Source organism: Plectropomus leopardus, chromosome 5 (genome assembly GCF_008729295.1).
Source record: "Plectropomus leopardus isolate mb chromosome 5, YSFRI_Pleo_2.0, whole genome shotgun sequence".
NCBI classification, from domain to species: domain Eukaryota; kingdom Metazoa; phylum Chordata; class Actinopteri; order Perciformes; family Serranidae; genus Plectropomus; species Plectropomus leopardus.
This window is the reverse complement of record NC_056467.1, coordinates 20,175,098-20,196,698: the sequence shown is the minus strand read 5'-3', so window position 1 is coordinate 20,196,698 and position 21,601 is coordinate 20,175,098. Positions and strand designations below refer to the sequence as shown.

At 39.5% G+C, this 21,601-nt stretch overlaps 1 protein-coding gene across 1 annotated transcript in view; it reads right to left on the bottom strand.

Moving 5' to 3' along the window:
* The window catches only part of LOC121943435, a 39,513-nt gene that overhangs the window by 8,578 nt on the left and 9,334 nt on the right, over window positions 1–21,601 (bottom strand). The window contains 23 exon segments of the mRNA XM_042486958.1: window positions 26–171; window positions 758–864; window positions 1,475–1,615; window positions 1,711–1,785; window positions 4,546–4,660; window positions 6,876–6,969; window positions 7,084–7,232; window positions 7,326–7,471; window positions 7,600–7,750; window positions 7,857–8,002; window positions 8,116–8,266; window positions 9,024–9,142; window positions 10,753–10,873; window positions 11,132–11,271; window positions 11,364–11,478; window positions 12,634–12,740; window positions 12,845–12,980; window positions 14,384–14,477; window positions 17,506–17,664; window positions 18,032–18,177; window positions 18,650–18,756; window positions 19,384–19,524; window positions 19,639–19,713. Coding sequence (XP_042342892.1) covers window positions 26–171; window positions 758–864; window positions 1,475–1,615; window positions 1,711–1,785; window positions 4,546–4,660; window positions 6,876–6,969; window positions 7,084–7,232; window positions 7,326–7,471; window positions 7,600–7,750; window positions 7,857–8,002; window positions 8,116–8,266; window positions 9,024–9,142; window positions 10,753–10,873; window positions 11,132–11,271; window positions 11,364–11,478; window positions 12,634–12,740; window positions 12,845–12,980; window positions 14,384–14,477; window positions 17,506–17,664; window positions 18,032–18,177; window positions 18,650–18,756; window positions 19,384–19,524; window positions 19,639–19,713 — 2,881 coding nt within the window.

Sequence of the window (21,601 nt, the reverse complement as noted above, 5' to 3'; positions counted from 1 at the left end):
TTTTTTTTAAAAAGTTTTTCCATACCTCGCAGCTGTCATTTCCTCCCTCGAAGAATCCAGCACACATCTTATGGTCTTTGATTTTGCGGTTCATAAGCGATGGAAGACTGCAGACCTTGTTCTCAATCACAGGGACTCCAGTTTCCTTCAGGATGCCATTACCTCCCGTACCTGCAACACACATAAACACAGTAATCCAGTCTCTAATCACAAAATGCTACATTTTGCTTAAATAGGAGATCATTTCTAATAATTTCGCTTTACCGATGGACAATTGTTGTTGTCTCTGTCACAGTTGGAGCTTTGTCTTAAAACATTTGTAGTCAAGTCAAATCACTTGTATTTATGAAGCCCAATATCACAAATCACAATTTTCCTCAGAGGGCTTTACAGTACGTAAAAAACAATCAGAACCAAGGAGTCTGTAGGCTATGAAGCACTAATCAAATATGAATCAATATTCTGTCACTGTATTGTTTATTTCCCATTTAAAATGTTTTAGAAAGATGTTTTAAAAGTGCTGTTTAGCTGTAAAATGACAACATTTGTGATCAGGCCACCATGTTGGACAGAGATGATCGAATCACCAAGCCCCAGCCAGGACCAACTGTCCCATTTCACAGCTTAACAGAACACTAAAATATGTTTCTGACAACATCTGAAAAGATGTAAAGCCTGCCAGACTACACTCTAAACTTAAAATTGGTCCTCACAAGGATAGCAGTACAAGAGCACAAATACACACGTCATACTGTACCTTCGGTTCGACCCCATCCAGTAATATAACACTCAGCTCTGTTAGGAACAATATAGTCCTTCTCTGGCAGACAAACTTGCAGGACTTTGTCATTTATTTGTGCAGGGCTAAAAACAAACAACAACAAGAAATACTCAGATCTTGTACATAAAAATAGCTTTACCATAGTACAAAAACACTCAGTTACAAGTAAATGGCTTGCATTGAAGCTGTGGCTAAAATAAAGATCCAAAAGTATAAACATGCTGCAGCAGGCCTATTTCAGGTTAGTGTATATTATATTAATGGATTATAAAATTGATGCAGTAATGTGTATACTATGTTAATGGTGCAGCTGATAAAGGTGAAGCTCATTGTTATTATGTTACATACTTCTGGATACATTAAATACTTCTGGGTAGCATAATAAAACATTATTTGTTTATTACATATTATACTATTAATCTGAATCTGCGAAGTACAAAGTAAATCAGGTTGTCAAAAAATGTAGCTCAGTAAAGAGTACAGAATTCACCTCTGAGATTTAGTAAAGTAGAGGTAAAACATAACTGCAAATACAGCATAGTTCTTGAGTCAACTAAGTTACTAGTAAACACTGTGTAGCAATAGTAAGTTAGGAAAAGAAAGTTGTATCAATGTTATTATGATTATTAGTATTTGAACAAGTATTATTAGAAGGGATAGCAGGATAATCAGTCTGTCAGTTTCATTTTTTACCTTTGCAGTTTGAGGAGAGCAATGTCACCTTCATTGGGTCCCCTTATCAGTTTCTCCACATCCCTCTGCTGTTGTGATGTCTCATTTTCTCGTACTTTGTGAGCACCCAGGACTACCTTGTAGTATGCAGGGTCATCGGACCTACAGTACACAACATGTTCATAAATGTACACAATAGCTGTACAGTGGCTAACAGGACTTAGTCTTTACATTTTTTTTTTTAAATTGTCTCTGACATGTGCAGGCAGTGTGCAGCAGTGATGATCCACTGAGGGTCAATCAGACTTCCTCCACAGTGATGAATTCCCCCACTGGTAGAAAGAGATACACAGAAATGTATTTAAGTCTCACAGAAAATATATAAATTTTTATATAGCCTAAATATCAGATATTATTTCAGTATGTTACAGATATAGATCCCCTTGAGATGCAACAGCTTGTTTTAAGAGGAATTCAAAAACCTGGACTTATACAGACATTAAAATTAGAATAAATTAATAAAATCAGAAAACAATTAAGATACTGTTACATATCAGCAAGCATCTGTTGGTAAGGTCCAGTGTGTAGATTTTATGAGCATCTATAGGCAGAAATGGAATATAACATTCATAACAATCTTTTCATTAGTTTGTTATCAACTAAAAATAATTAGTTTTTGAATTACCTTGACTGGGCTCTTTATATCGTAATACAAAGCAGGTCTTCCACAGAGTTCATCATGTTGTTCTACAGTAGCCCAGAAAAGACCAGCCAAACACTGGCTCTAGAAGAAGCAATTCACATTTTCATGTTCATTCTCATTTGTCAAGATGGCTCTAAAACACTTGGAATTCCTGACTTTTGTTTTGCAGGAGATAGCCTATAAGTACTACACACTGCCATTCTGCTATTTCCTGGCACCCGGCACCTTCAGCAAATGTGTGGGTGTGGCGCTTCAGCCGTTGCACGACCATAGCATTTGGGTCTTCTTTTAACAAAAAAACCTCATAATCACTGCCAAGTGCAAGGACCAGGCTTTGTTCCACACAGCCGAGTTGATCTTACACGAGACCAAGTTAGGGTTCACAATAAACTGGAAGATAAGCAGCTCACTAACTACACCAGTGCGCTGAGTATCTGGGGGTCACACTCGTCGTAAACAGCCTGTGGGTCACTTTTTCAGAACACAGGTGGACAGCTCTGTGGCATGGTGCAACAGTGACAGTGTTGATTATGAAGGCACTTGGGTTCATGGCAGCTGCCCACCTGGTGATACTGTCTGAGGTACTGCACATGCAACACCTGTAGAGGTGGTTTGCCTACCCATGCTTGGATGCCAAGAACCACAAGAACAAGAACAACATCTGTTGCAGTGAACACTGCGTGAACCTCCTATGTCACGTTGTTCACGGATGCCTCCCTGACAGGATGGGGGGAAATCGTCTGGGCAGAGAGTTAGGTGGTGTGTGGCTTCTGTTGGAGTTCCAATAGATCTACGTCCTCGAGCTACAGGCAGTGTTTCAGGTCCTCCAACATTTCAGGCCCATGACACAGGGAAAGCACAAGCTGGTGAGGACCAGAAACCCCACTCCAGGAGCTTACATCAACAGACAGAACGGAATTCAGTCCGCTACCCTGATAAGGATGGTGGACGTCCTGTGGTTATGGTCCTCAAAGCACCTGCTGTCTCTGAGAGCTCTTCACGGTCAAGGACTGGTAAAGTGTGCCAAACTCATGTCAAGTGATCACGCTGAGGTGGTGAGACAAATCTGGACTTGGTTCACGAAAGCGGAAGTGGATCTGTTCAACAGTCAACACAACTCCAAATGCCCACTATGCTTCTCTCTGGCAACATACGACAATCCCCACTCTTTTCAGCAAAGGGACCTGCAATTGGTGCTTGAGGTCTTGGTGAAGTAGTCCCTCCTCTGGAGTGCTTATCTCTGAAGGCGATGTCATTTAAGACAGCTTTACTGCTTTTGTTGACCTCAGCTAAGAGAGTGTGTGAATTAACCACCCTATCCATGCACCTCATTTTCTTGCTACTTTGTGGTGACCACAGCAGGGGTTCTCTCAGATCACATTTCTTCTTTGATCCAGGGAACATAAGGAGTTCATTCAAGTCAAGAGTAATACAGTTGGATGCATTTTGTCCTCAACCCCATGAGAGGGAAAGGGGACAAAGTTGCATCTGCTCTGTTCAGTCATATTATGTTGAATGCATGGCCCCCATCAAACACACTGATCAGCTGTTTGTGTGCTTTGGTGATGGTGCATCCAAGACATGCCTTGCGAGATTGCCTTGTGCATGCATTTCCCGGTCCAGAGGCAGGGACCCTCCCACTGTGGTACGTGCACATTCCACACATGGTGTGGCAGTGTCTATTGCCTTGTTCAGTGTGCATGTGCGGTTACAGCGTGGTCTATGTCCTACACTTTCAGATTTCAGGTTTACACCACATTATATTGCTTGTAATAGTTGGGCTCCATTTCAGGATCTGTTTTGCTGGAACAACACAGGACTGGTGAAATGAGGTGGGTTTAAGTCAGCTGTATGGCATCTGGTGTGCAAGGTGTCTATGCTTCTTCTGACTCCTGCAAGGTTAGGCCACAGCTCCACCCAATGCAGTTGCTCACCACTGGGGCAGACTGGAGTCCCCTGTTTCTCTGCTGCGGCAGCCCAGGTTTTAAAGATGTAGGCAGGCTATAGCAACAAAACTTTAGCTGGTCAGGATCAGTGTGGCTAGGTCAATGTTATGTCTCAACAGGGCATTCATTATTGGGACTCCACCCGCTGTGTCAAAACAGGTCAGTAGAGGGTGAAGCCTGTGTGATATATAACTAAAATTACAATACTGTAGCCCTAATCCTATTAGCACAGGCAGAGCCCTCTATCTACCCTACACTGCCAGCTGAAGGGGATGTAGGATGTTGGACATGGTTATCAGCCTGCCTAATAGAAATAGGGTTAGAATATTGTAGTCTTCGTTACCACAGTGAGTCCACTGCACAGTTTTAGAGGTACAAAGTGGGGATACCAGTTATACTTTTATCATATTTTACAAATGTCGCAAGTCCTTTGTACTACTCACGTGATCTGGAGACTGATTTGCCAGGGCCACGAGTGAGGTTTAGCCACACAGCCACCCACGATCCGATCAAAACAACGCTTTGGTTTGAAGAATGGTGTCCCACATTTCGATTCAACTAAAAAGAAAGTTCAGAGTCATGAATTGTTGCAAGAGAAGTGAAACACAAACACTGAATTAGTTTGGGGCGCCTGGTGGCTCAGTGGATAGAGCAGGCGCCCCATGTAAAGAGCCTGTGTCCTTGCTGCAGTGGCCACAATATCGATTCCAGCCTCGGCCCTTTGCTGCATGTCACCCCCTTTTACCCTTGTGCTGTCCGAGCAATTAATGAATTCTTAAATTAGAACAAGTAGAGTAAGATTTATGAAACTACTTATCTACTCCTAAAAGACTACAGATAAATAAGATTAGGAATAACTAGAAATAAATGATGAAAAAGTGAAAGACACAAGGTGACTAAAGTGACTAATTGAACAACCGAACTCATGAATGCACCCACAATAACATGACAAAATGAGGGCTTGAAATCAGTGAGGAACTAAATCAAATATGACTTTTGAACTTGATCAGATGTACTAAAATAATGCAAGATGACCAAACAGATGAATGTTAAGATTAAAAGACAATTTTGAGCATTGTTCAGTAGCAGAGAGGTAATGTATCCTATAAAACATTAAAGGAAAAGATTCAATAATAAACCTGATTAGATATAACCTATAACTTTATCCGAGATCGTAACCTAGGTCTAACACTTCATAGGTTTTCCTATTGTCTAAGAGAATCAACCCCAAAAGCACAGTTCATAAAGTTTTCTCAGGTTGATTAAAGGTAGCTCACAGCCTCTCTTGGGGTCCTCCCCATCCTGCTTTTTGACCGGGCAGGGCAGTTAGATCCATCAGCTGATCTAGAGGTCAACTAAGGAATTTCTAAAAAAAAGTTTGGTCTTATTTAGAGATTTCAATATTTTTTTATATTCCATATTTGTCCTCATCATCCACTACAGCTGTCAAACATTTTTTTATTGTGTTTAATTGTTAACTGCAGAATTTTAATAGTTAACTAAAATTTATTACATTTTAATCACCTTTTCAATTGTATTATTTTGTATTTCAAAACAGTTTTGTAGTCCTATTGACAGGAGAAAGCAAGTCTTGGGCATGTCTGTGAAGGGGAGACTGATGGGTGCCCACAGAACCCATTTTCATTCAGATATCTTGAGGTCAGAGGTCAAGTGACCCCTGTGAAATGGCTGTAATGTTTTTTAAATGGCATTATTCAGCCTAATTTTAGATAATTATTAAGCCTTCCTTTAGAAGCTAGCATGACATGCACACACATCAGGAAGATAGCCCCATGCATTGACTCAATGACTGGCACAGTGAAGAGTCTCAAGCAGAAACAGCCCGACGACATTGATGATAATAACGAGGAGAAGCAAGGTTCAAAGGACAAGAAAAAGTAGTGGCTGATATCGACAAATCCAACCAATGGCTGGATACGGCTGGTCTGAAGGACAGCACAGAGGCACTGATCATGGCAGCACAAGAACAGGCACTCAGTACAAATGGCTGGAGTTTATCACACCAGGCAGGACCCCCGGTGCAGGCTGTGCAGAGATGCCCCTGAGACAGTCCAACACATAACAGCATAGTGTAAGATGCAGGCACGCACAGCTTACAAAGAGCACCAAGTGGCTGGCATCATGTACAGGAACATCTGTGCTGAGTATGGGCTGGAAGTCCTAAGCTCGAAATGGAAGACACCTCCAAAGGTGCAGGAGAATGACAGAGCTAACATCCTGTGTGACTTCAAGATCCAGACTGACAAACTGGTGATAGCTCACCAACCTCAATAAACAGCAGAAGAAGGCTGTAGTGACAGATGTAGCAATCCTTAGTGATAGCAACATCAGGAAGAAGAATACAAGAAACCTGAGAAATACCAAGGACTGAAAGAGGAGCGAGAGAAAGGTGTGGAAGGCGAAGGACTCAATGGTGGTGCTGGTGATGATTGGAGCAACTGGGGCAGTAACCCTCAAACTGGGACAGTGGCTCCAGCAGATTCCAGGAACAACATCTGAGATCTTAGTCCAGCACTGTGCAGTCCTAGGAGCAGCTAAGATACTGCGCAGGGCCCTCAAGCTCCCAGGCCTCTGGTAGTGGACCCGAGCTTCAAGGTACAAACTGCCCAAAGGGATAGGGCGTGAAGGAAATATTTTTTATTCCAGAACCAACATCTTAGATATATATATGCAACATGCTTGTGAAGTGGTTAAAATGTAATATTTGGCCTAATTGTAACCCTCTACATACAAATAGGGTTCAAACACATACCACAATTTGGGATGTGACAGTAGTCCCATCTCGTGTTATTGTCAGTAGTGTAGCACCACGGGCCGCTCACATCATCAGCTGGGTTTCTGCAGTTCTGACAGTGACATACAAGCACAGAATCAATACACTTGAAACAAAAATAGTGATTTACCAGCTTTTTATGTTTATCATTTAACTCAAAATGTACATATTGGAAGAACACACTTACATTTCCCTCCAGACCCTCGTCAGGGTGAGTTTCTGGGGTGAAACTCTTGTGGCGGTGAGGGCTCTGAGCACTCCAGGCCTGGCAGGTCAGACCCTGAGAGGTGACTGAGGTTGGACCCCGGTATGTTTCTCCATTTTCAATCATACAGTCTAATGCAGCAAAAGCAGAGGCAAGATGAGCAAATAAATCATAAAACAAATCAGAATGTGACAAACGCATTTCCAAAAAGTTGACTATTTTACCTTTTGGTGGTGGAGTCACAGTAGAGGGTGTTTGAGGAGTACATTGTTCCAGGTTGCAGTACTCCCAGCGGACACTGGGGTCTATAGTGTAACACCAGGGAGCTCGGTCTCCATCAGGGTTTCTGCACAGATTCCTCCTGAGGTCTCTGTTGAAAAAGAAAACCTGGAACTTTAGGAAAGCAAGAACCAAAATCCTGTAAGATTTTGTCTTTCACTCTCATAATCATATGAACCAATGATCTCTGTTCGCTTGTTATTGTTATTTAATGCTCACCCTTTGGGGTAGTTCTGTTGAGTATAATTGTGGCTGTGAGGGGTCATGGAGCTCCAGTCTTGACATCTTTTTCCACTGATGGTCTCTGATGTTATGCCACGGTAACTTGATCCGTCCTCCTCATAACAGTCGCCCTCCTCTCCCTGGGGCTCTCTGGTTCATTTGCAGCAACAGAAAGGAAATCAAGCTGATTCAATCATGCTCTCTGCCTTCATCACCGCAGCCATTAATATTATTGTAACTGGGTAAAAAATCACCATCACTGATCACTGTAATACCTGGTCCGTCTCCATCCTGACAGCTCGGCACATCACAGTACTCCCAGGGAGTTTCAGGGTCAGTGGTGTAACACCAGGGTCTCTCCTTTTGGTCGGGATTACGACAGTAGTTCATATCCAGGCCTCTGACAAACAACAGACAGTAAAAATGAACACAGGTAAACTCAGCGATAAAGGCAACATGCCATAGGTTCCTCTTTTATTAACAACAACGTTTTTCAGTTACAGTAGCTCTTACTTGCAGGGATAGTTCTGTGGCGTGTGTTCACTTTGATCCAACCAGTACTGGCATGTTTTGCCAGATTCAGTCATGGCATTTGTGCCTCTGTATGCTTCACCATTACCGGTGGCACAGGTCAGCTCTGGGATGATGGTAGGGGGCTCAGATGCTGAGCAGAGAGGATGAGATGAATAAGTGGTAAAACTCAAAGAAAAAAAAGAAGTAGTGGTTGTGTTTGAAAGAATGTCAAGTAACATCGAAGCTGACAGTGAAAATGGTGATTTAGTTTCAGTGACATTTTCAGTTTGTTTTTTTTTTTTTTTTACACAATTCAAAATATACTAAATGGCAAAAGAATAGTATAGTATGCAGTGCTGCAGCACAGTGAGAGGCAAAAGAACAAAGTGGGCTTATTTGAAGCCTCCACCCAAAAAAAAAAAAGGTAAAATTTAACATATACGTATAAATATATATAGAGAAAGATATACAGGCATCTGTCTCTCTCTTTCACACCTTCTTGCAATTTAGAGTCACAAATTAACCTGAACTGAGGGCCTTGGAATGAGTTTTCTTTTCGTCCTCAGGAGGCGCTGCAGGGTCAGTTTGTCAATTCAATGGTCCTGCAGCAGGAAGTGATTAAACATCACAGGGAGTTAAACTCACACTTTAGGTTAAAAGGTGTGTGTACATATTTTCAAAGGTTTTTAGAAACTGCAGTAACACTTGCCACATTGTAAATGCATTTAGTGGTTACATTTCCTTATAAATCTGGACCTTCACATCTAAATCACAGTTTTAGATTTTTACTTTTATATGTGAATAAAATTCCTCTTATCCTAACCCTCAGTGATGGAATCTTGGGAACTATAAGGTTTTAGTGAAACTGTGCATAGGTAAAGGAAACATAATAATACAGACAGACTTACAGCAGCGGGGTATAACGCAGTACTCCCATCGTATGGATGGGTCAGTGGTGTAGCACCACGGTTGGCGGCCTCCATTGGGATTTCTGCAGAAGTTCTCCACAAGATGCATTTCTGGATGACTAGAGAACGCAAAAATTAAACAGTGAAATACATTTTAAGGACAAAATCAATGTTTAGCTCACAGAACATAAGTCTTATGTCAAAGATTCAAGATTCAATACCCATATCAACATGATTGTGTAAAATGTGTCTAAGTAAGCTCACTTAAACAGAGACAAATAAAGACAAAACCAGTAAAACCATTGACTCATAAAGCACATAATACAAAGTAGAAACACTATCCATACTCATAAACATAAAAAATTATAAACATAAAACACATGGGTAAAATCAGATCTAACACGTACACCATAGATAAAACACTAACAACTTTATGGATTAAGCAGCAACCTCAAACAACCCACAAAACTAAGTGCATCAAGTTCATTAAAAACATCTGCTATATTGCACAATTATTCACCCTGCTGAGTGATTTGCCATTTTTAATGTTGAGGAGGTGGAGAGCTCCAGGATACATGTTCTTTTGAAACCTGGATGTCCAAGTCTTAGAATTATGTCCTGAGGACAATGGGTTTATTTTCAATAGTCCACAAACATGTAATTACGTAGAAAACATTTATTTTAATGACTGAAAATGGTTGTGCAAAACATGAAATATGCAACATGCAACATATCTAAGGCCCTTGTGATTTGTTCATTTCGTAACTTTAAATGCATTCACTCGCTTCATACTCCAAGCTGGAAATGTCTTTTTGTCTGTAGGACACTAAACTGGCCTGTGTGAAATGCTGTGGTAAAACAAAAGCTATGCCCGAATGTCCTCAAACAAGTAATTCCTAATGAACTGCATCATAACTTTGTACTGCTGCTAAAATTGGTCAAATCTGTGTGCCATATCAAAGTACAGACAATATTAAGCATGTTTCAACCATAATATTTGATCAGGTTTTGCACCTTGTCAATTTCTGTGTCAGGATCTGACTCTAGCCAGAGATTGCTGCCATCTTGTTTTTACATGGATTTTGGTATTGTGCTTTTTCTAATATCAGATGAAACAAAGTGTGCACAAACAAGGACAACAGATCTACGTTAAGAAAAATGAAGCATAAGGTTCAGCACACTTAAAATGTAATGTCCTCATATGAAGATGCACGGTCACAAGAGGTTAGAAACAGAAGTCTCTGGTGTGCTTTTGTGAGAATAGCAGTGCTGGTACCCCCTTGCTTTTCAAGGTGAAATTTGTAGCTATCCACTTGTTGAATTTTGTTATTGTTACCAAAGAGTAGGTGGTCCAATCAGCCCCTGCCAAAGTCATTGGTTTTGGAAGCATTTCATTCCAAGTTGTTTGCATTACACCAGTCTACCAGGGATAAAACTTCTTTCCTGTAAATTGTTTAATTGCTGTTTTAGAGTAATATCACTGCAACATAAGCAGACCTGTTTTCTCTATATGCAAACTAATGCAGCTCGAAGGAAACACTGGCAATTTGGTTCCAAATCAGAAGGATTAAGGGATTAAAGGATTTCATGATAACAGATGTGAAAGTCACATTCAGACAACTTGGATGGGGCTTCTGAGTTAATACATTCTTCTTGAATACATTTATCAGTATCATCAAATCCTGCTTTAAGTTGAGTGACACAATGATGTACTGTTTTGTAGTCTTACATGCTGGGGTTGAACACATGGCTGTGTGGTTCTTGGGTGTCCCAGCGTTGGCACGTGTGCTTGTTTTCTGTGATGGAGATGTTTCCTCTGTAGTCCTCACCAGTGCAGTGCATACACTCATCTGTAATGGAATATTACATATATATATGTGTGTGTGTGTGTGTGTGTGTGTGTGTGTGTGTGTGTGTGTGTGTGTGTGTGTGTGAGTTTGCCAACTTTGTTTCTAATCACACACACACACACACACACACACACACACACACACACACATATATATATATATGTAAGGACAAAGTTGACAGTCAGGAGAATAGGGAGTGATTTATGACACAGCAATAGTGTGTCATAACAATAAACGAAATAAACAAAAACATTTTACCAATGCATCTTGATATATTGCAGTGTTCCCAGGGGGTGTCTGAGTCAGTGGTGTAGCACCAGGGTCCCTTTGGGTCTCCATTGGGGTTCCTGCAGAAATTAGACTCCAGTGCTTCCATGGAATTTTCCTCCGGTGTGAAGCTGCGAGAAACACATCGAAACAATATAGATGAAAAGCTCTAAAAAGATATGAAGTTATGTGTAAATTGCGTAAAATTTGCATGAATGCATACTTGGGCATGTGTGGATATCTTGCTGACCAGTTCTGACAGGTCTTTCCAGTTCCTGTTTTGGACTGTGTTCCTCTGTAATATGTTCCTATTCCATATGTGCACTCCAGGCTGTATACTAGACAAGCAGAAACATACACCAAAGGACACTTTCAGGATTGCGTGTACTGCAGAGTCAAAAAATCAGTAAAGAGTGAATCAGTAAATCAGTAAGAGTGTACTTTGCAGATTTCGAGAACCCTTCACACCAAAACAAAACCCACACACACAAAAAAGGCTAAATCATCTGCTGCAATGCCATATACAAGCTCTGCTCTTCTGACAGTGGGAAAGGGGTCTATAGCCTATTTTCAACATGTTTACCCATGCTTAATAGTTCCCCATGCACATGCTAATTTTGGTGGGAAAGGGGTTTAACAGGAGAACAGTCTTTGCACAGAGAAAACAGAGAAAAAGGACACTTGTGTTCAAGAAGTAGAAAAACTACAACTAACAGAATACATTCCATCGCTCCCGCTGGTGGGAAATGCAATGCAAACTCCTACAAAGGCAGCTGGCCCGCAGGACAACAGTGTCATGCTTCTATGAAACCATAAAATGTTTTATTCTGAAAACATTTAAGATGAGTGCAACACAATAAAAAAAATCTCGATTTATATTCGTTCAGCGGTGTTTTTTGTTGCTTTTTTAATCGTTTGACCTCAGTTTTTTTTACCTCCATTTTCACTGCGCCGGAAGCAGTTTGGTACTCCCTTCCTGTTTACAAACTCTCACTATTATAACTAAACTAGGCTCTGATATATGCTTCTAAAGACATTTTACACAAGAAAAAGGCAGCACAATGACAAAATCTTGATTTATATTTAACCAGTGCTGCCTAGTTTTGCCATTCAATCAGATTTTAGTCCGCGCTGAGAGAGACGGGGACAGATCTATATGCACTTCTATAGTTTTTGTGTCCACAGTGGTGGCATGGGAGGCTGCCATATGAAAAAGCATAATTACAGCCTGTAGTTTGAGCAACCGTTTCAAGAGATGGCAAAACTCTGCTGGATGATGTGTTTTGCATCAATTTACGTCATCCAGTGAAGTTTGCCAAGCAGGGAGGAAGGCTATCTAGGTACTGGTTAGATGGAGGGAAGTTTACCACAGTTCATCTATTCTTACTACCCACACTGTTTTGATAGAAAATTGGTTAAAAAAAAAGACAAAGTATCCCCTCAATAAAAAGACTTATGGGTGCATATCTAACCGGAAAGAAAAAAGGACGTGCCTTTTCTCTCATATAATGTTGTGCTTTTTCCATGCTCAACCATCCCTGTTTCAGAGTTTTCTGGTGATGTCCAACACTCGTCGTCCCTTTGACTATATGTAAAAGACCTGTGAGAACACAGCAGGTGTCAGTTCCAAATGCTGAACCTTGAATATGAAAGTTAAATTTTGATCGCTAGATGAAAGTTGTTCTTTTTAAGATGTGAATTTACCTGCATGTGAACGATGTTTCACTGTCACATTTGGTGGCACACTCAGCCATATTGTTTACTGAGTAATATCTTCTCTGCAGTGAGCGAATCTGTGCTCTTTCAATTTTGGTGTAGCTGTCCACCTCAGTAGCACTTCCTGAAATCAGAGACAAAAATATTAAATATTAAGTATACAGTGCATTTGTTATCATTACAGCTCAGGTAGGTGGTTTTCGGAGTCACTGGGCAAAAATTCTATAATAAACTATGAGCGTGTTGTTATTCAAGACTTCTGCACCTCTGCTTGGTTGTATTTTCTTGCTTTAGAAAATCCAGTTCATAATGGGGAAACTCTGGCCAATCACAGGCCATTTTCAGAGAGAGCAGCTGTCAATAGCTGTTGTGAACTGTGGTCAAACTGTCAAATAGGCAGCGCTGATGATATATGAATCAATATTATATTATTTATCTGTAAAAGTAGAAAGTTTGTGACCCAACTGCCATGTTGAAAACAGTAGAGCAAACTTTATTTTACAGCAAAATAGCACATTACTACTACTACTACTACTACTCTGAGAACATTTGAGGCGAGGATAGGCAATTCAGTAACCTTTATCTTTATTCATCTTTATTCATATTTGATCAGATTTGCTGTGTTGACTGCAGTTCACACGGCAGAAATGACTGACAGCTGCATCAGAGAGCCCCCGACTTTGGTTGTTTTCGTAATTTTTGCAAATAAAATTGGGAGCACAGATCTTCTGGCCAGCGTACAGCTCTTAGGATATAGTGACAGTTATAAAAAATAACATTTACACTACTTCTACACTCTTCAAAAAAAAAAAAAAAAAAACTACAGTAGTGTTAATGTCATCAGAGCTTAAATCTGATTTCAGATTTGAGGTAGCAAATGTTTTCTAATAGAACAAAGTTGCAAGCCATGATCTTTAAAATAAAAGACTGACATGCAAACTAAAGGATTAATTGTACATCAAATTAAATAAACAAATATATCATCTCTCAGCATATATTTTCAATTTTTATTAATCAATCTGGCAAATTATCAACTAATAAAGGGGAACTACTTATGGCAAAAAATAAGAAATACGTATAAACAAAAGGAACAAAATACAAAAAAACAAAAGTGATAATACTTGTTTATTTAATGAGCAAAGTAAAAGGTTACAATTGTAGCTGTAATTGAATAAGTGCTATATCTGAAAGAGTCTACACATAATAGAGAATCCAATTTATTAACTCAAAATTAAACACTGTAAAATTAAATAAATATTTTAAAAAAAAAGAAGGAAAATCTATAGTTTAGTTAGTTTTAAAAAATCAAAGTGAAATAAATCTGTTTCATATGCATCCTGTCTCATCTCATAATACATCATAAAATTGAGCTGAAAGAGTTAATTTTATTAATGTGGACAAGGATGTCCTGATGAGGTACTCTCACAGTGACGTGAAGTTTTGTCTGTCTTAGTTGTATTTATATTTTATGTCACTTGGATAGTTATGAACTATTCATTATCATTCAAAAGTGCCAGTGTATCTTACCAGTGCAGATCAAGGCTCCCAAGAGAAAAGCTAGTTTGTACAGGTCCATGGTGAAGCCCTGTACTAGCAGATCACAGTCAACAAAGTTGCTGAGTTACCTCCTGGTAAATCACCGGGCTCCTTTTAGCATCTCAGAAAGATAAATAGGACAGCTCATTCCATCATTAGTCAATCATTACCCCGACAAGGACAGCAAACAAGCAGCAGGTTTTGGAATACTTTTGATAATGTGACCTCAAGTACAAAAAGAGCACTTTTTTGATTATAGGTCAGTTCTATGTATCTTCAGAAAAAGGTGTATGGAGGCTCTATGTTCTGAACTCTGAAGGTATGGGTTTCCCTTTTTTCATGTGCTTGTCAAGTGTGAATCAGTATTTTCTAATGCTGTTTTCTTTTCCTTAGGTGTTTATGTAGCACAAAAGTCTAAGCATTAACATTCATAGGTTCAACACTCTTCCCTCTTTTCTCTAAATATGAATCCATGCCATCAGGTCATCAGGCAGCAGGACTGCCACCACCCAATCCAGAACTCGTCAAACCATCACTTTTGACACAGATGTGTCATTCAAGCTGAGGCTGTTGCTTATGTTTTCTGAATTGCTCTTCCTCAAGTGCATGTTTTTTCTCAGGCAAACGAAGAAGCCATCTGAAGCTCTGCTATGAGACATGCAGATAAGGTTGTGGAAACATCTGATTCTGGTCCTGTTTTCTGCTGTTTATGTTTGATATTCTGTCACATGGCAATATTCCATCCTGGCTCCCTCCACTGGCAATTCAACATTATGAATTGGCTCTGACAGATGTTTTGTTTTGTGGTTTGCTAGTTTATGAGAGAGACACTTTGACATCCTCAACAACTCCTTGGTTGTATCCACTGACACTTTTGAACCATGTGTTTAGTTTTTCCTGTTCATCAGGTGTAATTAAACGCAATAGAAATGTATGTAATACAGTGGCATTTTTATACAATTGCAGCAAAACATCAAACTGTGCTTTAACTTGTGAAACATTGTTCTCATTTTTCATGAGGTCTTTGAGAGACATTATTGGTCTCTTTATTTATATTTGTCCGCTTCTTTTTTTTTTTTTTTTTTTTTTTTAGTTTTAGTTTTTTTAGTTTTAGGCTTCATTTTGTTTTTCAGAGCCTTTTCACAGTGATCGTTCTTTTTTCATTTCAGGTTTTTCACCAGTTTGAACAGCATTTGTGCACTCATTTTGAACACATGGAAATGACAGTCACAGAGAGATTCTAATGTACAGCCAGCAAAAAGGATAGCCATAGCGTGAAATACAGGCATGGCATTCACATCTCCTGCACTGAGCCCAAACCACACACAGAAAAAAACCCAGGGCTTCTGCTTTTCAAACGGATTAAACCTGAACAGTGGCAACCCATTGTCAGAAACTGCAACGCACAACTTAACTTGTGGCCCTATCCAATTCAGACTGGGTTTTAAACAAGCCATGATGCAGTACAATGCACAGGTTACATACCGCACTTGTGTTGCTGTCAGGCCTTGTCATTCTCAGTGTCAAAATCGTGGGAATAGGCTAGTGTATGGACCAAGCAATGGATGACCTAATATCTGCATCTGTCTCCACAGTGTGTAATAATGTTGCTCTTTTACTGAAACTTATTCACTAAGAGGCTGAGCAGAGATAAACCAACCTGCCAGACACACTTGCTGTCATTAATTGGGACAGGTCCAGTGACTGCATTTTGTAGGAAAAGGTTGCATCCAAAGTATGTCAAGGGAAGTTCCCCATCACACAGGCGTGATCAAAAGAAACTAATAAAGCGCAAAGCAGTTAGCAAAACTTAGGACTTCCCCTGTCACTGCCTCTCCTCCATTCATTCACAAAATTGACTGACAGTGGTGATACACATATTCCAACACCACATGACCTGATCATCGCATATGACAAAATAAAGTAACAATAATAACACAGTGATGGCATTTTTCTGTAGGCCAACCCGGAAGCTAACATTGCCCTGGTTCCCTCATTAAAAAGCCTATGAGATTTTAACACTGGATTTTCAGATCATTGTGGAAAATAAGCTCTGTGGCAAACAAACATTTATGAAACTTAAACATTTTGATCGGTATGATAATTTTCACAAATGCAGACCACTTTTTAGGATTTTTCAAAGCCTTAATGCAAGTGCCAGATGAAAAAAAGCTAATGTTAGGCTATAAACTACACTATGGCCATGTCAGCACCACTATGGGGCTGTAGAGATGTAATTGTTGCAGCAGCTAGTCTCATTTAGCTACTTGTTGGCAACAGCCTTTTTAAGACACATGCAAGTTCACAACTGGGGTATTTACTGATGTACTTTATGTTGTAGAACAAAAACAGAAATTTTCTTAAACTTGTGTTAACCACAGACCTTATTTCAGGTGTCTTACCAAAAACCCATTCAAAAAGCCCATTGACTTTGAGACAAGGGAAGCAGAGGTGCTAAAATACTGACCAATTCCCAGCTTTCAGGACTCATTACTGGCGCTCTCTATAAAGGTCATAACCTGGCACCTATACTCTCTAATATGTCCTGTGTTTGGCCAAAGTCTGGTATCAAAAAGAGTGAGCAAGATTAACAGAAATTCTTCACCTGTGCAATATTTAAATTCTTAGAGTGATCTAGGGGAATTAATGCAGGATTTATTGTTAATATAATATTCATGTTTTTGTTCACAGGACAAAAAAGGGTGTCACGAACAACCAACAAATTAAACTTTTAAAATCAAACTTGAAAAAGAACAAGGAAACTACTTTTTAATTGTCTTTGTGTGCATGCATGTATAGATTTATGTATTATGTAATGTATTATTATTTAACAGAAACTAAGGAAGTCGTTTTTTAAATGTTTTCTAGAAAGCATGGCTAGAAAGCTTGTAATGATTTTTATTGTTCAAATATTACAGAAACACACCTTTACATGCTAAAACCAGAAACATGATGTGCTAACTGTATTTCCATCACAGGAAACAAAACATCTGTTGACATGACATACACAACAGGGTTAGTGATGTTGCAGCAGAGCAGCATGTTAAAGTATCTTCAAAAGCATAATGTCTATGACTAAAGACACTGTATATGTTTAAGGTGAAGACCTTTTAAGTCTCTTTGATGGCATGGTTGATCCAGTCCACAAATTTGGAGACTCGAGTGTAGATGCCAGGTCTTGTGGCAGTGCCACATCCCACACCCTCTGATACCACACCCTGCAGGATGAACCTGTTCTGCTTAACACACACCAGAGGACCACCGCTGTCACCCTGCAGGGAGAGAATTTTCAGTCCAAAAACCAGAGTGGAAAAGAACACTAGCAAAGCTGGAAGGAAGAAAAGTTTTTAGGTCATTGAACTTACGTGAAATAGATAACAAAAAACATACATTCACCAAGTAAGTCAAATATTTAAAAAGAATTCAAGCTGTGTATAAACAATAATATACCCTGTGTGTTAAATTACACTTTTGACAGTCATAACTTTTATCATCAGTAACATTTAAATCATGAACTCCTGAGCTCTATAAGCCCACTGGGACAAGGAGTCACTCACTTGGACAGTTCACAAACAAGTCCAATTAATGAAATGGGCAATTATAATAAATATTTTGGTTGGTTCACCAGTTTTTTCTTACCCTGCAGCTGTCATTTCCTCCCTCAATGAATCCAGCACACATCTCATTGTCTTTGATTATGCGGTTCATAAGTGATGGCTGACTGCAGACTTTGTTCTCGATCACAGGGACTCCAGCTTCTTTCAGGAAGCCCTTACCTCCTGTACCTGCAACACACTTCCACAGAGTCATCCACTACTGCCTCTAATGATAATCGCGAAAATCTACCATAGCACACAGAAAACAATCAATCTGAGCCAAGCAGTCTGTAACAGAGCTAGCAATTATGTCAGTCACTGCTGGTGAACTGCAGTGAAACTGTCAAACAGGCAGCGCTAATCAAATATGAATCAACATTCTGTCACTGCATAGTTTAATTCTCACTTAAAATGTTTTGGATGCATGTTTGAGTGTGCTGTTTAGTTGTAAAATGAGAACGTTGAACCATGTTTGACAGAGTTGATGGTTGAAGCACCAAGCCCACCTGCTAGACCAATGCTCTCATTTTACAGCTTAACAGAACATAACAAAATGTGTCGAACAACATCTGAAAGATGTAAGGGCCAGCCAGAATCTCAACTTACAATTGGTCCTCGAAAGGATAGCAGTACAAGAGCACAAATTCACGTCATACTGTACCTTTGGTTTTACCCCATCCAGTAACATAACACTCAGCTCGGTTAGGAACAATATAGTCCTTCTCTGGCAGACAAACTTGCCGGACTATGTCATTTATTTGTGCAGGTCTAAAAACAAACAACAACAAACAAGAAGTACTCAGATCTTCTACATCAAAATAGCATTACCATGGTGCAGAAACACTCAGTTACAAGTAGATGTCATGCATTCAAACGGTCACTGAAATAAAGAAACAAAAGTATAAACGTTACCCAGCGGGCCCATTTCAGATTGATGTATATTATATTAATGGATTATAAAACTGATGCAGTAATGTGTATACTATGTTAATGGTGCAGCTGATAAAGGTGAAGCTCATTGTGATTATGTTACATACTGCTGGATACATTAGATACTTCTAGGTAGCATAACTATACATTACTTATTGGTTACATTTTGTATTATTAATCTAGATTTTAAAAGTAAAAAATAAATGGAATTATCAAAAAAGTTTAACTAAGTAAAAAGTGCAATATTTGCCTCAGAGATATAGCGGAGTAGAGGTCAAGAAATGCTGCAAATTAAAATATTCAAGTTAAGTACATGTGCAGTAGCTTCTTGAATCATAACTTTCAACCAATAAGTAGCAATACTGAGTCAAAAACGGATAGTTGAATCAGTGTCATTATTTTTTTTATTAGTATTTGAATGAGGATTATTAGAAGTGATAGCAGGATGATCAGTCAAGGTTTTACCTTTTCAGTTTAAATAGAGCAATGTCACCTTCGTTGGGTCCCCTTATCAGTTTCTCCACATCCCTCTCCTGCTGCAATGTCTCATTTTCTTCCACTTTGTGAGCACCCAGGACTACCTTGTAGTATGCAGGGTCATCGGACCTGCAGTAGACAACATGTTTTTAAATATAGACATTGGCTGTACAGTGGATAGCAAGACTTAGTCTTTATGTTTCGTTTTGTTTTGTTTTTTTAAAAAAAAAAACTGTCTCTGACTTTTCCAGGCAGTGTGCAGCAGTGAGGATCCACTGAGGGTCAATCAGACTTCCTCCACATATATGCCCCTCCCCACTGGTAAAAAGAGAGGTGCAGAAACATATTTCAGTATCAAAGAAAACAGATATAATAATATAATAAAATAATATGGCCTTTTAAATATCAAATATTATTTCAGTATTTTACAAATACAGAACCCTTTGGGATGCTGCAACATTTTTTCAGGGAATGCATAAACATGGACTTAAACAGACATTACATATAGCATAAATGAATAAAATATGAAAACAATTAAAAAACTGTAACATATCAGCCAGCATCCGCTGTTAAAGAACCAGTGTGTAGGATTCAGGGGCATCTACAGGCAGAAATGGAATGTAATATTCATAACTATCTTTTCATTAGTTAATAATCACCTGAAAAGAAGAATCATTGTGTTTTAATTTTCTCAGATTGAGCTATTCATATCTACATACAGAGCAGGTCCTCTTCCAGTCCAGCATGTTGTTCTACAGTAAGCCAGAACAGACAAGCCAACACTGGCTCTAGATAGAGCCATTTGCATTTTCACATTTATAGTGTCATTTATAGTGATTCAGTTAAACAACTTCACAGTGACATGCAGTGAAGTCCTACGCACTGGACCTACAATGCAAAGTTTCTCCATTTTTATTACGACAGAAAAATATTCTGGACAATAGGATTTTCTTTATTCATATAATGTATTTGTTTTATAATAATCAATACTATTTTCTCTCTCTCTCTCTCTCTCTCTCTCTCTGTCTCTCTTCTATTTCTACCATTAAATTAGCTGTTGGTAGTGGACATATAATTTTTAACCCCACTAAAGAATTCAGCACTTGAAAAGAAACACAGAAAGCTATGGTCAGCATGATGATGTATCTTATTGTTACGTATCAGCACACACACATTGGCAGTGAGATATCAGGTTGTGGTGTTAATTTACCTCACATGCATAACTTACATGCATATCTTATTCTCCCTCACTGATATGAAGCAGGCAGCCCATACTTTCCTAGCTGGCTGTGACGCACTCAGAGGCATCAAAGCCGGCATGGCCCTTTTTATGGATGGTCTGGCAGCAGAGAGGGCCCAGGCAGCCCACACAATTGGTTGCCTGTCCCTTGAACCAGTTTTACAGGGAGTGGCATTGCAGCTGTGCATTAACAGAATGGTCAAGCCACCTAGATTGAGCTATTTTCTTCAGTTCTGCCACATCCCCTCTCGATTCATGGGGATCAAGGAGGTTAATCTATCCTCCCAGTACTTTGCATACTTCCTAGAAGACAGAGTTAGAACTGTTTTGGATCTCCGCATCCTAAACTGATTTGCTTTGCAAGACATTCTGTATGCTAACATCAAGCAGTTATTGGAACTTGTTCAGCCAGGCGTTTGGTTCACCACTGTCAACATACAGTACAGGGCACATACTTTCATGTCAAGATGGCCCAGAAACACTTGAAATTCTTGCCCTTTGCCTTTCAGGGGGATAGGCTTCAAAAGCTACAGGCAGTGTTTCTGGTCCTCCAACACTTCAGGCCCATGGAAATCACATGTTGGTAAGAAATGATAACCACACCTCAGAGCACTTGCTCTTTCTGGTTGGGGTCCCAACACTGGTGTGTGAAAAGGAGGCTAGATCACCTGTACTGTGTAGTTGGTTCATTCTTTCTTTTTTGCAGTGTTTGATGGATAGAGGGCAGTTGAATACCACTATTTAAAGATTAGCTTTAGGGCAATTTTGCCTGTAGGACAACTAATTAGACAGTGGGACAGAGAAAGGGGAGGTGACATGCAGCAAAGGGCCATGAGTTGGAATCGAACCCTGGCCACTTGGGAGGCCTCAGCCTATTATATGGGGTGCACACTCAGGTGAGCTAGAGGTCACTCACCTCTGTTGCGTGTAACCATATCTCTCTCTTATATTCTTATATTATATATA